The sequence below is a fragment of the Nuphar pumila genome, chromosome 10, assembly GCF_984573655.1.
Source record: "Nuphar pumila chromosome 10, dmNupPumi1.hap1.1, whole genome shotgun sequence".
NCBI classification, from domain to species: Eukaryota; Viridiplantae; Streptophyta; class Magnoliopsida; order Nymphaeales; family Nymphaeaceae; genus Nuphar; species Nuphar pumila.
This window is the reverse complement of record NC_143258.1, coordinates 81,132,802-81,148,696: the sequence shown is the minus strand read 5'-3', so window position 1 is coordinate 81,148,696 and position 15,895 is coordinate 81,132,802. Positions and strand designations below refer to the sequence as shown.

The 15,895-nt window shown below is 38.1% G+C and overlaps 1 protein-coding gene across 1 annotated transcript in view; it reads right to left on the bottom strand.

Moving 5' to 3' along the window:
- The window catches only part of EMB2762 (CCAAT-binding factor), a 44,833-nt gene extending 33,548 nt beyond the window's left edge, over nt 1-11,285 (bottom strand). Inside the window, exons 1-3 of the mRNA XM_090019117.1 lie at nt 10,798-11,285; nt 9,559-9,651; nt 6,912-6,985 (exon numbers count right to left, since the gene is read on the bottom strand). Coding sequence (XP_089875243.1) covers nt 6,912-6,985; nt 9,559-9,651; nt 10,798-11,199 — 569 coding nt within the window. The 5' untranslated portion in view covers nt 11,200-11,285. The remainder of the gene's footprint in view (nt 1-6,911; nt 6,986-9,558; nt 9,652-10,797) is intronic.
- Nucleotides 11,286-15,895: the final 4,610 nt, after the last annotated feature.

The window sequence follows — 15,895 nt, the reverse complement described above, 5'->3', positions numbered from 1 at the left end:
ATTCTCATTGAGATGAAGCAGTTTCAGAATGAACCATAGTTGAAAAAGCCATATTGCATGATCTAAACACTTGAACACAAAACAACACTTTTCTTTTCTTGAATAATGTGCATCCAGCAATATCATCAAAGACAAAAGAAATCTCCCAAAATGATATAACCAAAATCTTCAAATAATTTAGAAGGATTCCAAATAGGCAAAAAGGCTTCCAACAATCTTATCAAAAAATTTGTCCTATCAGAATTTAACATATAGACAGAGAAAGGCCACAAACTAAATAAATACTAATCAACTAACATTATAAGAATATTCACAATGTACAAGGTCATCATACCATTTTAAAGAGTTCCAACAAACCTCTCTTACAATGAACATGCAAAGTTGGTTTCTTAGGCTTTGCAAATAACTAACACACACATGCATATGAAATTCAATTTTCAACTAGATGTTGGATAGGATGGTTTATCTGCAAGTTTTGTAAAAAGCATATGGTATCAAACCACGAGCATTAATGGTGTATCAGACCTCAGTACTGTACAAGAAACTTTCATATAGGGAAAAAAAGGTGCTCTAATTGTTTTAGCAGCCAGAAAAGTGCATCCAGCCACTTTTGGGAGTGTTTTCTAAGGTGAATGGGGCAGTTTTGAGCTCATTTGCACACACAAAACATGAAAAACTCTTCTCCTCCACTGTTTCTGGATCAAATCACTGTAGAAACTTAGGAATTTTCATAAACCAGATCCTGGATAGTGCTTTTATAAATCTTGTAATGAAACCAAGAAGAAAACAAGAATCAAAATAATGTGCACAAGCACTAGTCCACCGAGGGACAATACACAAGCCAATAAATGGCAAATACAAAAGTTCAAACACACAAAAGCCACCAATGGGCTAGCACAAGAGAGCACAAGAAGTAAAAAACATATTCTTTATTCACCAAGAAAATGCTTAAGAAAAGCATACAAGAGAGAGGGAGAAGAGGTCCCTTTTATAGGCCCCATACAAGGGCTAAGGGAGCCCAATATAGCAGTTGGGAGATCCCAACGGCTAGAAATATAGCCATTGGGGAGCTCCCAACGGCTATATGGTCAAAAGACCACCAAGCCCCTACATCAAAAGTAAAAGACAAAAGGAGAAAAAATAAAAAAAGTCAAATATGTCCCTCTAATGGACAAGACCTATTACAACAATACAAAAAGACAAAAATACCCCTAGAGGGCATAACCTATTACAAACCAAGAAACATGATATATATATACCAATAAATCTTAACAAATCTAACCCCAATTATCCATAGGGAGGTCTTTTTCTGTGCATGTATATCAAAAAATTAAACCCTATAAGCAGATTTTCAGAGAGATCTATCTTCATCTACCCCTTAAAAGGTTGGATCCGTATGACTAAAGGCAAAATATTTGTTTTTAAATGTAGAAGAGGGCTCTAAAGCTCAAAAACTGCAATGAAAGAGGTTAGGTCTACATTATTTAAAGGGATTTTTTACTTTTTCTTATAACTCTCTCTCTCTCTGTACTTCTTCTTTCTTTTCTCTCAACCCTTATTTTTTTCTTTGACTTCTTTTTCTCCCTCCATCAAACCTAGTTTTGGGGTTTTTGAGTTAGATCTGACATGGCAATACTGCGAACCGTTTGACGTAGAGAAAGTTCCACAGTGAGTACCAAAATGTCATTTTTTATGAACTGAAATTTGTTATGGGTTATATATATTTAAAATTTAAATACCATGTTATAGGCCATGGAAACTCTTCCATATGACCATGTACATATTCTCATATTCCACCTAATGTTCATGCTTAGTTTGCCATTAACCTAGCATAAAAAGATAAAGAAAAGAACAAACACACAACAGTCATTGTACAATGACTATTAGAAGTTATTAGTTATTACTGATTCAGAATATGGAAAGTTCCATTGAGATTACTTACCACCACCACTGCCAACTTCAAGACTTTGGCCTAATGTGTTTTGTGAAATTTCATGAAACTTTTATTAATTTATATAATTACGAAGTATGATGACTTTATAATTGTCTAGTATTCTTTGTTTTTATTTATGATTATTTTGTGCTATGATTTTTGCTTCTTCTCGAATGTCTCAAAATTTTGAATCTTTAAAATCTTTTGGAAGTTTAGACACCAAAATTTTATGATGCCCAATTGCTAATATTTTTTTGGAGACAAGCGTTTGCAGGTACTCAGCGAGAATTGGACACCCATCATACTCGAACATTAGAACGGAGCATCGTCCATTACTAGATGGCAGAACTGAACGTCGTCCATTACGAGACGGCAAAACAGAACGTTGTCCGCTATGGAACGGCACAAAAGCTTTGTCACTCACTATACTGAATGTGTGGATATGCCAAATGGCTCATCCCTATCTCTTTCCAACACCATGCACGTCTTCTAGGGTGGGAGGACTCCTCTTGGAAGATCTTCCTTCAGAGAGCACTCTGTTGGATAGGCCTTATCCTCATCTAAGATAGACTTAGATACATTTGAGATTGCAACTGTACCCAAAAAATCTAGTAATCCATACCATGTTCTAAAACTCTATAAATAGAGGTTCACCCACATAGCCTAATCATCTGGAAATCACATACCCAAGTGATGTCCCTGCAAGAACAAGCCTACTCAAGCCCTGTCGGCACTCTGTCCCGATGCCATTGAAAAACACTCCTACCTACATGGAGGTGCTAACGGACAAAAAGAAGCATAAAAGTTAAACGAAACCCCGAGTCCGAAAAAGGTATTTTTCAAATCCCTAATCTGCTTATTTCAATAATCTTTTGATTGGGTGTTTATATGCGTTTTTGGATTTGTTTTCATACTTAAAATCAGAGTGGTGTGATTCGAGCTACAGATATCGAAAAAACTGCCCCGTCTTTACCTTCTCGTCAGACGAAGGATGGTCAGAGCTTGCAAACGACATCCCCCACACTTCTAAAAAGTATTTTGCACAAATTGGATAGGTCTCGTCGTTCCCAAACATTCAAATATTTATCAACAATTTTTTGCGATCGAAATGGGACGTCGAACTTTTTTTTAAAAATTTCGTAGTTAGAATTGCAGTGCACGGAGATTTTGAACCCTAACCAGCCCAAAATCTTTGTCTTTCGGGTTTTTGTCTGTATTCGGACGGCAAATCTTGTTTTGTCGTCCACTGACAGCGTCGTTCCCAAACCCTCGTGTCTACAGGTTTTGTCGTCTGGCAGGCAGTGTCGTCCGCAAACCATCGTGTTTGCAGGTTCTACCGTCTGACAAACAGTGTAGTTTGCAGACGCTCGTGTCTGCAGGTTCTGTTGTCCGTTGATAACGTCGTCCGGATACAATGTTGTTCGTTGTGCCTGCAATCTCGGCCACCTCCGTCATCTATTAGATCCTTCAATATGATAGATTTGTCGTTTTTGCTGCCCGAATGACTATGATGTTTGTACAGTGTGGTGCAAATCACTGCTGATTTCTTTTGCTTCTTTTGCTAAATCTTCTTTTTAATTTTTTAGCCAATTTATCTCACGAATAGGTTTCTTTGCATAAGAGTCATGTATCAACATTAGGTTTAAGCTTATTACATTTTAGAAACTCTTGTTGAAGATTTGCAAATCACATAAAAAATAGAAAAATACCTCCAGCAAGTTAGGGTTTGTTTGAGAAATTGTTTGATCTCATTGTGTGCTCCTTATTTTTTTTATCTTCTTCTCTCTTAGGAAAAGAGTCATTTTATTGCAAATTTTTCAAAAATCTCTTGTCCTATCATTTGGATATTTGAATCCCCCCACTACTATCATTAAATTGTTAGCTTGGGTATATCGACGGTGGTATCATTGGAGCCAAATCATCCACACTAGTACCCTTAAGTTGTTAGCTTGGGTATATCGGTGTGGTCCTGAAAGGGAACCCTGAAACCTTAGAACCCGAAGAGACCTCGCGGATTAGTGAATATAGCTTTCTAAGATACTCATTATTTTGAAAATCTCTCGTTGCTTGTTGTAGGCCTGTGTCAACCAATTGTTTGAGGTGTAATGTATACCAGATCCAAATCCTGCAAACTCCAAATCTAATTCATCACAGAGGAACTACCTCTGGAGAATCTCACGTAATGGATATCACCCCATATGATGTCAAACATTATATTCGATACGGATCCTAAAGAAAGGGCCCACGCGGACATTCCTGATGAATCCATGGACGACCGAAAAAAGGAAAAGGTCGCGATGTTCCCTGAGTTAAGCTCACGTTAATACCCTCATCGGACTCGTAAAGTCCTTCATGAAGGTTAAGAGACGAGTAATTCTAGTACGGATGAGTCTACCGAAAGACAAATTCTTCGAACCTCACATTTCAAAGGCACCCTTATCGGTCTCATAAAGTCTCTCATACGGGTTACGAGACGGGTAGTTCTAGAACAGATGAGCCTACCAAAAGATGAATTTCCAAGACCTCATATTTCAAAGCTTGGTCCGAAAAACGGCACCCTCACCAGTCTCATAAAGTCCCTCATGCAGATTACAAGACAGACGGCTTTAGCACAGGTGAGTCCACACGAACCCCCAAGACCTCGCATTTCAAAACCCGATCCAAAGAAAGGGATGTGCTAGCATAAGTCAGACAGAACATGGAAAGGATAAAGGACAAAATGAAAAAGATACAAGAGCAGTTGAGGCAAGAACAAGTGTGAGCTGAAAGAAGAACTAGAAGAGCCTAAGAATCACAATATAAAAAGGTTCAGGCCGACAGAGAGACTAGACGGGCTCTAAAACCACAAGATGACAGAGAGTACAGTCAGTGGGGAAAGTTCCAAGTGTCTCATGTGGAAAGGAGAGTCCACAAATCCAGGCTGACTCGTCCATTCCAAACCATGTCATCCGAGTAAGACAGAAAGATCAAATCACTAAAAGGGGTTCAGAGCCTAACCTCGAGAATGAGATACATGGACATGGATCGGAGAGAATACTCCATGGATGACTTCTTGTCAGAGGAATACAATGATGAAGATGATGAGTCCCGTGCCTACTCAAGCCTTGTCGACACTCTGTCCTGATGCCATTGAAGAACACTCATACCTACGTGGAGGTGCTAACGGACAAAAAAAAGCTTAAAAGCTAAACGGACCCCTGAGTCCAAAAAAGGTATTTTTCAAATCCCTAATCTGCTTATTTCAATAATCTTTGATTGGGTGATTATACACGTTTTTGGATTTGTTTGCATACTTCAATCCGCAGTGGTACGATTTGAGCTACGGAGATCAAAAAAACTGCCATGTCTTTACCTTTCTGTCGGGCGAAGGATTGTCAGAGCTTGCAAACGGCGTCCCCCACACTTCTAAAAAGGATTTTGCATAATCCGGGTAAGTCCTATCCTTCACGGATCCAATTGGATTTATGCCTCTTACTCAACTCCATTTTTAATTTGGCTCATAAATAAAGCCATATTTTAAAAAATAGTTTATCCATCCTAATTAAGATCTGAATTGAACCATTAATATTCCTATTTTTAAATTACTTGAGAAGGTAATATTAAAAAAAACAATCCCTCAATAGTAAACACACATGGAATGTAGCAATCAACTAAGACCAAATAACATGATTGATGTTTAAGCTTTGTAAGAATATCTCCCCTGAACCCCCCAAAAACACCCACCCACACCCATGATTGCCCACACACACACACACACACACACACACACGTTGCAAATGAATATGTACACATACATAGAGGTTGTCATTTGATATTATCGAATTCACACATATGAAACGGAAATCTAAAAAGATACTCGATTTGAACCCAACCCTCACTTATGATAGTGCCACCTAACCATCCAGCTATCAAATTTGATCCCATCTAAAAAGACACCAGTAAAAGAAAAAACAAAAGAGTGACATCTAAGACATTTGGAGTTTGGACACATTGTACAAAAGCCTATTAGTACCAATAAGAAAAGATTGATGAAGTGAAAGTGAAAACTAGTAGAAAAGGAGGGACCCAATGAAGAGTTGGTGGACTATCATTATGGATAGTCACAGAGCCAACTCCATGCAGTTCAGATAATACTTCCAGTGACAATTTTATCAACATATTTCTATTACCGTAAATACATGTCATAATCATAAGATGACAACAATCATGATACATTTATTAGTTATTACTAGTTGACCATTAAATGAATAAAAGAGAATTAGCCCAGAGAGCATAAAAATAACGATCTAACAAACTATTCATCTAGGGCACTACTTTAGAAACTGTCACATAAGTGTGACTGCGGGTGTGAAGGGTGCGACACGGCAGTTTCAAAAAACTTGGGTGCATATATATATATATATATATATATATATATATATATATATATATATATATATATATATATATATATATATATATATATATATATATATATATATATATATATATATTGTGTGTGTGTGTATGTGCGCATATACATATTTATGTATATACTATAGATAACACTAGACTTGGTTAGGGTTAACTGAGTCCAATTTTGGATGGAAATGGACCCCAATGCAGTTGACCACCACTAACTCTGTGGAAGCCGTGCCCAAGTATTGCACCCGCATTGACATGTGCGTAACACGGATGTGTTGACCTTTTAGAAGTGTTCGTGTTACAATGTTTAGAAACATAAGATGGAATAGACAAACAAATTTGTTATAACTGTTGACAAGAGCAGAGATATAGATAAACCAATAGGATAGCATAAACTTATAATATTTAAAGACAATAACATTCTTTTCCACTAGCATGAATTCTTAATAACTACTACATTTAAGAACAAGTGCAGTTTATAGACTACTGCAGAAACCCATAAACAATTAAATAAACAGTATCATGAATGAATGCTCTAACCATAGAAAATTATTATTTAGTGAAAGTCGCGTACCAAACATCTACAAAATTGAAGTACTTTGATTTGAACAAGTTGAGTAGAACATCAATGGAGTACTCAGAATAAACCTACATGTAATAGACAAGCACCAGTGGAAACAAGATTATCTGGGGGGAAAAATGCAACCAAAACATCAGATCAGCATACAAAAACACACATAGCCAGGAGGAGAAAATGCTAAAAAGTTTATCATACATTCCCCTAACCACCATATGATGTCATTATTCTTTTGTTATTATTTGTTCTTCAAGTTTATGGTTCACTCCCTCCACTTTTTCAGTAACTATTGTCAGATCCAAATGGATGCAGGCCCATGTCCACCTAAAAAGACTTCTACAGAGACTAACGGCAGCAAGTGATTGAGTTCAGTAGTTCCTCATATAAAATTAACTAGAGATAAAGCAATTTGGAGAAGAAAATTTTGATTGAAGCACGGATAGAACCGGAAGCACTCGTTGTTTCAAAGAGAAGAGGATAGGCTACTCACATCATAGCCAAATGGCTTACCCAGAACTAAAATGGGCTCATCTTCCTAGGCCAAAGTAGAAAGATTTGTCACAACGGCAACCCATTTATGGCTATACATTTTCACCGAAGGATGCAACTCTAGGAAATTATAAATGCTTACAATGTTTCATAACCCATCTAAAAACTCATACGAAGAAAAGTATAAATAGTCTGTCCTTTAAGTTCAATCAATATAAAAATTTGAAAATCTGAATTATACAAATAGAAAAATTAGGCTTTCTACTATAACACACAAAGCATTTTTATGCACAAACCAAAGAAACATTACGGTAATCACCACGTGTGATGACTCACACCAAACAAGTTAACCACCACCAACGACAATAGAATTTGGTGGGGCTGAGTGGTGCCTTGGTGGCAGTGCCCTTGTCCAGATAGCAATATCAATAAAATAAATGGCCCAATCTATATACTAGACAATGCAACATCAACATGCATGTGTATACACACACAACTAACAATACAAACTTAAAGGGATGTTTGACTATGTCTCTCGGGACGAGCGTGCAGTCAAACTGTGGATGCGCAGTTCCGCGCATCCCTTGGGACGTGAAAAATGTGAAACAGACCCCCCCCCCACTGGAACAATGTGGACAAGGACGAGGGGCACACTTTTTTTAAGTCGTGGGGCGCCAACTGCCCGTCATTCTCATCACCCCAACTTGCCCTCTCCTCTCCTCGCTGCCTGACAACGAGATTTTCAGGCCACGAGAAAAGCCCCGACGGCGATACTCTCTCTCTCTCTCTCTCTCTCTCTCTCTCTCTCTCTCTCTCTCTCTCTCTCTCTCTCTCTCTCTCTCTCTCTCGGAAGAAGGAAGAGGAGGGATTTCGGTGCTCCAGATCCAAGTTTTGCATTCAACTATGAAGAAGATAAGGGATTTGGGTTGTTCTTGTTTTGCATGATTCTTCACTGTAGTGTTTGGTGGTGAAGTGTTTGGGTGTTATGATTAGGATTTGATTTTTCACTGTCATTTTGATTTGATTCTTTACGGAGAATTTAATGTTTGAATTTGTTAGGGAGAATCATTAGTGGGTTTCGGTTCTTTGGGAAGATTGAATTCGATTTCTCACAGTTTTAGAATTTGTGGGTATGAAAGATTTTGGTATTTCGTTAGTTTTTGTAGCGAATAGCGCTAGGTGCAGGGGATTGCGATAGGGAAATCGCACAAGTCATCGAGGGGGTATGTGGAGAGTTTTGTTTTCGATTATAGGCTTGAAACTAAGAGTGAATTGAACGGTGCTGTGGTGCACAATGGTGCGGGGAATTCAAACAGTGGGAATTTCTTATATTTTGGCCAATATACACAAATTTTAAACATTGTATCGTATTTGGATCCAGTACAAAATCTATATTCAGGACTAAAATCCATATTTTTTGACATATTTTCATAACTGGATCCAATATGTTCCCAATTAAAGCATTTGTATATCCAAAAAATATGAATGTCTTTTTCGTTAAATTACCCAAATTTTAAAAAAATGGTATTTAGATCTAGTAAGAGAACCATATCCGGGTTTAAAATCCAATCAAAACATGTTCATTTGGTGGGACGGATTGGTTTGTACAATTGAAAATGAAGCTATCCGACCCATTTTACATGTGTCCAAGCTGTCCACTTTGTGCAAATCAAACGCTGGACACAAGGAGCACATTGTCCTTGCCCAGTCGAAGCAAGAGCTGGACAAGGACAGTTTGTTCTGTCTTGGACAGGACATGTGCTCTGTATGTGCTGGACATGTATTCTTTCCAAGCTTGGACAAGCAGTCAAACACACCCTAAAGTTACAATAAAAGAAAGTGACTACGAATTTCAGATCACTTGGGTAACACTCTAAGTTCATATCTTGTGAATTAAGATCCCCATTATTGTCACACCAGCCATTTGACCAAGCATTGTCTTGGATTGAGTCACACCAAGTTTGCACAAAGCCCACAATGGCAATCAGCACCATGAAAATTGAGAAAAAACCTCTATTTTGCATTCAACCACGTAAAATGAGCAACATAAGTTGTAACGAAATTTTGTTTTAACTTTGGCCTCTACCTGCACCTAAATTAGAATATATTTATAAAAGAAACATCATTGTCACGAGAGTTGTGTAAGCAAACTTACAATCTTGTGAAGAAACCTAAATAAAAGACTTGACTGGAACATGCCGCCTCTTCCCTGTCTCACGAACTCCATGATAGCATCCAATGCAACATCCTTAAGTAAAGAAAATAGCAGGATTGAGAGGGGTTACAATATGTGCACAAGAAGCATAGTCAACAAAATATAGATCGTCAATCAACTAGGGAATTACTATCAACATTCATTATGATACCATTGTCCTCTACATCACCATAATGTGGATTAGAGACAAGTCACCCAAATCCTACAGCATTCACTAGATAAATGGCTAAGCTTCATGGCTGACAAATATGCAAACGGTCCAATGAACAAGCGTGCATGAATGCATGGATGCCTAGGACAGCAAAGACATGCAGAACAAGAAGAAGATGATGTATATAGAAAAGCATGTGTATCAGCATTTCTATGGACTGACTGTAGATTATTGGACAGTGAAGTGGTGGAATCTTAATAAACAGTTCTAAGGTTCGAACCCCACCAGAGATTACCCCCATGGATGGTTAGGATCAGATATACAATCATGAACCGACCTAAAGATGTTTAGTCAGGCTTGATAAGGTCTTGTATATCTGATTAGTAGAAGACGACAGATTCAGGCTTTAGGTTTTCAGGCCAAGAGATAAACATAGATATAGAAGATCTTAACATATTCCCATTCTCTTGACAAGTGTGTTGGTCCGAACGCTCGTTTTCTATCATTACCAAAGTAAAAAAGATACAATTCAAGAGAAAAATCAATTTGCCAATTTGAAATTCAGTATTTTTTAGCCCTATGAGTAGCTAAAACAACCCGAAAAATAAAGAATTTTTCATAAATTGTAAAATGTTGGTAACTTGGTAATAAAATACTCAATAGCAACAAGATATCACATTAACAAAAATCGACTCCTTTTTATTTTGCAAATTCCCGTTAAAAACAGGAGCTTTTCAACTTCAGGGAGTGTTGTACTGATGCCCCCACATAACCACAAATATCGGAAAGTCGAGATGATGCAAAGTGGAGTAGAGCGCAATATTCTGATATTATCTCAACTTTTTACTAAACGCACATTAACGGAACTTCTAGTTGATTTCAGATAATTTCCGGTTACCAGACAGACTTCCAGCAGACAAATTTTGTGTTTAACTACACAAATTTCAAGCCTCAAGCCCTAAAAATCCCAAAAAACAGGCAAACAGACGAATGAATAGAGGAAGAATCGGGAAGAGCGAGGGGCTAACCTTTAGGGCAGCGTCGGTCTCCGGAGACACGGCGAGTCCGGCCAGCGAGTCGAAGAACTCGTCGAACCTCGCCTTGAGCCAGTGCCTGTAGATCGAGTCCGCGAGCTCCGCCTCGCCGACGCCGCCCCGGCCGGGCGACGACCGCAGCTTCGAGGATGCGTCCCTGAGGGAGGATGAGGAGGAAGGAAGGGTGGGGACGAGAGGGGTGAAGAAGGCTTGGAGGGAGAGGATTGGCTCTATGGCGAGGGCGAGAGGGGGCGGAGAGGGGGAAGGCGAGAGGACGGAGAGGAGAACCGGAGCGTTGTTGAGGTGAGCCCTCGAGGTGAGGAGCTGGTGGCCTAGCTTCTTCAGCTCCTCGGCGGTGTACTCCGCACGCCGCCGGACGGCCGGTAAGGTGGTCATTTTCTCGCCGGAGAAGTGAGTTTTTAGGGTTTGAGGTTTTCGGCTTCGACTTGGCAGTGGCGGCGAGACTCGTTATTTTGAAAAGCAGGGGAGACTTGGGGATCGGGTCGGCGGGCTTTAAGTGCGGCCCCGCTGGACCGGTATGTTTACTAACGGGCCGGGTTTTGATTCGGTTTTTAATCGGTTCGGATTTGAATAGCAGCACACAGCTCGGTTCAAATCTATTTGTAAATATTAACAAGTTTTCAATTTTTTTATGCACCCAATTAATTATCTTTCTAGTTTTTATAGAATTAACCTAACTAATTAGGTAAATATTAATAGTTATCAAGTTACTATGCAATAGTTAATTTTTTATATTTTTTTATATTATTAAAAAATTAATAAATAACTCAAGCACTGGGTTTTAGCCCGGTACCTAACGGACCCGGGCCTAAAACCTTGGCCCATGGGCCAGTCCCGTTGCCCACCTCTAGGGGAGAGTGAGAGTGGACTCCAAGTCGGGTTTTTCAGATTTGGAGTTCTTTCTTTAAAAAGACCAGTTCTTTCCCAAGATAGTTGTGGAAGTCTTAAGGGGTGTTTTCTACACCCTCACCGATCACCACTTAGGATGTCAATGGATTGGATTTTATCCGACTAAATTCGACTCAGTTTGGTAAGCCAAAACTTTTTGCAACAGAATTTGAGGATATTTGAATTTGTCTGCATGTAAAAAAGCGGATATGGTATAAGCTTTTCACAATTTGAATTTGAATAAGTTTAGCAACATTGATCTGTAAACAGGTCAGATTTAGGTCGGTTCTAGGCATTCTAGAGAGCGACTTAATCGGGTTTGAAAATTATATTTGGAGTCGAGTGGAATCAGATAAAATTGAATTTGGATCCGACCAGATTAAAACCCGATGTACACTTCATCGGATTCAGAATTTTGTTGAATTTGAATTTCAGACTCACATTCGGGTTTAAATGCAAAACTCAATACTAAACCAAATCCAATTATTTACGTCGGACCCGTTGACATCCCAGTTGACATTGAGCATAAACATTCCAGCCATTATCTAGTTTTCTTCCGTCACAAGTGGATGAAAAATATTCTGAACAAAAAAAAAAAAAGAATTTAGTTGGTGAATGAATATGTTATCTAGTGTGACCAACCCAAAAAAGAAAATGAGTTGAATGACACTTGACTAGGTAAGGTTAGATCAAATATGTTTACGTGGTTCAGATGACGTAACAGATGATAATGTAGAGTTGGTTCCAATGTGACCAATCCCAAAAAAAGGAAGAAAATGAAAAGGTTTTTTTGCAAATTAGTATCTTGATCAAGTCTTGCATATTAGGGCATCGGGCAGGTCCGGGCTCATTCAGAGCTCGGCCCACCGGGCTTTAAGTGCGGTCAGGCCCGGAGATGGCCCGGCCAGTTTACTAACAGGCCGGGTTTTGGCCTGGTTCTTAACAGACTCGGTTTGAAGAGAAACTCATGGCCTGGCCCAACGGGCCAATGTGAAGCAGGCCAAGTCCAGACTGACCTGACCTAAATTCATTTGTAAATAGTAATAATTAACAAGTTCTCAACTTTTAATGCACCCAATTAATTATATTTATAGCTTTTATATAATTAATGTAACTAATTAGGTAAATAGTAATAGTTACCAAATTACTATGCAATAGTTATTTTTTTTAATATTAAAAATTAATAAATAACGGGTCAGGTTTTGCCCACAACCTAACGGGCCCAAGCCTAAAACCTTTGCCAAAACCAAGCCCATGGCGGGCCAGGTCAGCTTGGCCCATTGGGCTGCCCAGTCTCTTGCTCATCCCTACTTAAGGTTAACATCTGTTATATTTTTTTGAAGGAAACTTTTAGGGAAAAGTAAATTGAGGATTCTGCTCTTGCATAGGTGCATTTTGCAAAATATGAATAAGGTAGGGACTAATTTGCAAAATATAGAAGAAAATGATTGTTCTGCCCTCGTCCAAGTACTAATTTGAAAAAAAACACAAAAAAACAAGGACTGATTTGCAAACAAAATAAACTAAAATGACCACTTTACCCTTTTTCAAGAAAAAAATCATTGGAAACCCCCCTAAGGCATTAGATGCAATTTGTGAATTGCACGATCTCAAGAAAAAAGTTTTTTTTTTCTTTTTGGAGAGGCAAGTTGGCTTAAAAAGATCCCAACCAGTTACACAAGCAAGCCATAGAGATTTGAACTTGCAACATCCCAACACAAGGTGGTGTTCACTAGTTACTCCTACCAAATAAGCGGAAAAGCTTAAACATTGGTTGTTGTGACCCCCTCATCCTCAAGTGTACTTCTTAGAATGCTTGAATGTGGGATGTTTAAGTCCCACTGATGAGAGGCATATCTGCTGCATTAGCGATCTATGTGGCAAGGTAGACACTTGCACAACACGATATGATCATGTATTTAGCATTCACATTGACAAAGAACATAATATCATAGCCGAAAAGGGGTTTCTTCTGGTCCTGATAAGGTCAACTTCTCCATTTCCAAATTGGTTGCAGATGGAAACTGCAAGTAGGATGAATTTGATAGTACAAATGTGCATGCACCTGGGTGTTGGTGCAGAAACAAAGTGATACAAAACTGGCTCTGCATCACTCATTAAATCATTTGAGATCCGTATAATTTAGTTTAGATATTTTTGAACTTTGGGTCATTGTAATGGATATTGGATCTTAGTAATTGATACATATATTTTTTTATTAGATTTATGATTTACTTTCCTAATTGGTGTTTATCAGATATGGCAGTTTAGATTTGTTGGGATTATGATTCTTTCACTATAAATATAAACGTGGCCTAGGACAGTTCATGGTTGAGAATTGAGAATTAGTTTGAGTATTTTATTATTTTAATTTTCAATTAGATTTTTTGTAATTTTTTAGATTTTTGGTTCTTTTTTTGTATTTTTTTGCTTTTCTTGATTTTTGTGCATAAAAGTAGTGGAACATAGTGTTTCTTCATGAATTGAGAGTTTGATTTACATCAATTTGGTATTAGAGTGATTTTTTCATAAATCGAGCTCTCGCGGTTTACATCAAATTTGTATGAGTTAAAATCCTAATTGTGTTTATGTTGTTGGAGGTGAATGTTTCCCAATTGGACCACACTCTTTCTTGATTGAGCAACAATGTCTCGTTGATTGCTTAGTTATTAACTAAGTTGCAAGAGAATCAATGTGTAATGAATCATCGATTGGAGGCATTGGAACGATAGAATGTCGTTCTCACACAACGTTTTGAGAAGCAACATCAACAATCGATGGTTTGTAATTGAGATAAGGGATTGGTGAACCACGAAAAACATGTTGTCGATTGCTCTGACACAAGGTTTGTCGCTCATCGTAGTACAAAAGAACAACGGAGGAGGGTCTGAACCCTACCCCTCTCCCATGCCCCATCCACCAGCACCACAACTACTCTCTCACCCTCTCATCTCCTTGTTGTCGTCGACCAACCAAACACATCATTGTCAACGTCATGGGGGCTCCCATCGACAGCCAGCCATCGTCCAACAAGTATACGAATGAGGCAGACTTGGACTTGTCTATTGGCTACATGGCATTAGGCTACCCAAAATGATTTCTCCATTGTTCCTCCTTAGGGTGAGACCCTTTATTTATAAAGTACAAGAACTCCAATCCCCTTATAAAACCTATAAAATTTCAATAAACTATTAAATCAATAAAGGTGATTTTTGTTCAATTTTTGAAGTTTAGATTTTGATAAATAGCAATTGAAGAAAATAAAATTATGAATATTTGTACTCGAACGAAATTAATGGTTCGAGGAATTCAACCTGAAATTAAACTCCATGATTTAAATTGTCGGATATAGTATTTGGATCTGTATCTCAAGTAAATTCAGAATTCATTATAGAAGTGGATTTGGATCCAATTCAATTATATTGGATATGATGTTTGAATATTGGATCTTGGAGAAATCTGAAATCTATTCTAAGTTTGGGTTGGATTTTTTTTATTGATCCTAATAGCTATGATATCCAAATTTGGATATGGATCAATTAGAAAACTTAAATGAGGTTCTTAATTAATCAATTACATATTAATTTATACTAATTTATCATATGAGGATAGGGTGGCTCAACCCCTAGTGGGACACACCTATCCAAAATATGAAGGTTGACCCCCTTCTCTCTCTCTATTTATGGCATGTAACACAAATTAAAACTAAACAAAAACATAAAGAAAATTAAGTAAAAAAAAACAAGCAAGTGAGGGTCTCCCCTCCCTAGTGGGCCTGTCCTACTTAATTGATAGGCACAATCCATTTTGGAAAAAAGAAGAAGAAATTTTTTAAGCAAAGTATTAAATACTTACCTTGTAATAGGTTGAACCCATACGGTATAGAGGGGGAACCTCTCAACTTTCCCATATGGTGTGTGTGTGTGAGAGAGAGAGATACAAGGAAAGGGGGGTCTCACACCAGTCCTCTCACTCTCCTTTATTTTCCTCCCCTTTTCTTTTTCCCTTCTTCTGTCTTTCTATATCTCTATCAAATATCTCTCTCACTATTGAATTATCTCAACAATTCTCTCTTCCCTCTCATCCTGTATGAGTGAAGGACCTTCATTATAGGAGTCGTGCAAGGGTGCACATGTGTAGGTTGTATGATTGTTCATCTTTGCGCTTTTTAGACAAGCTTCAA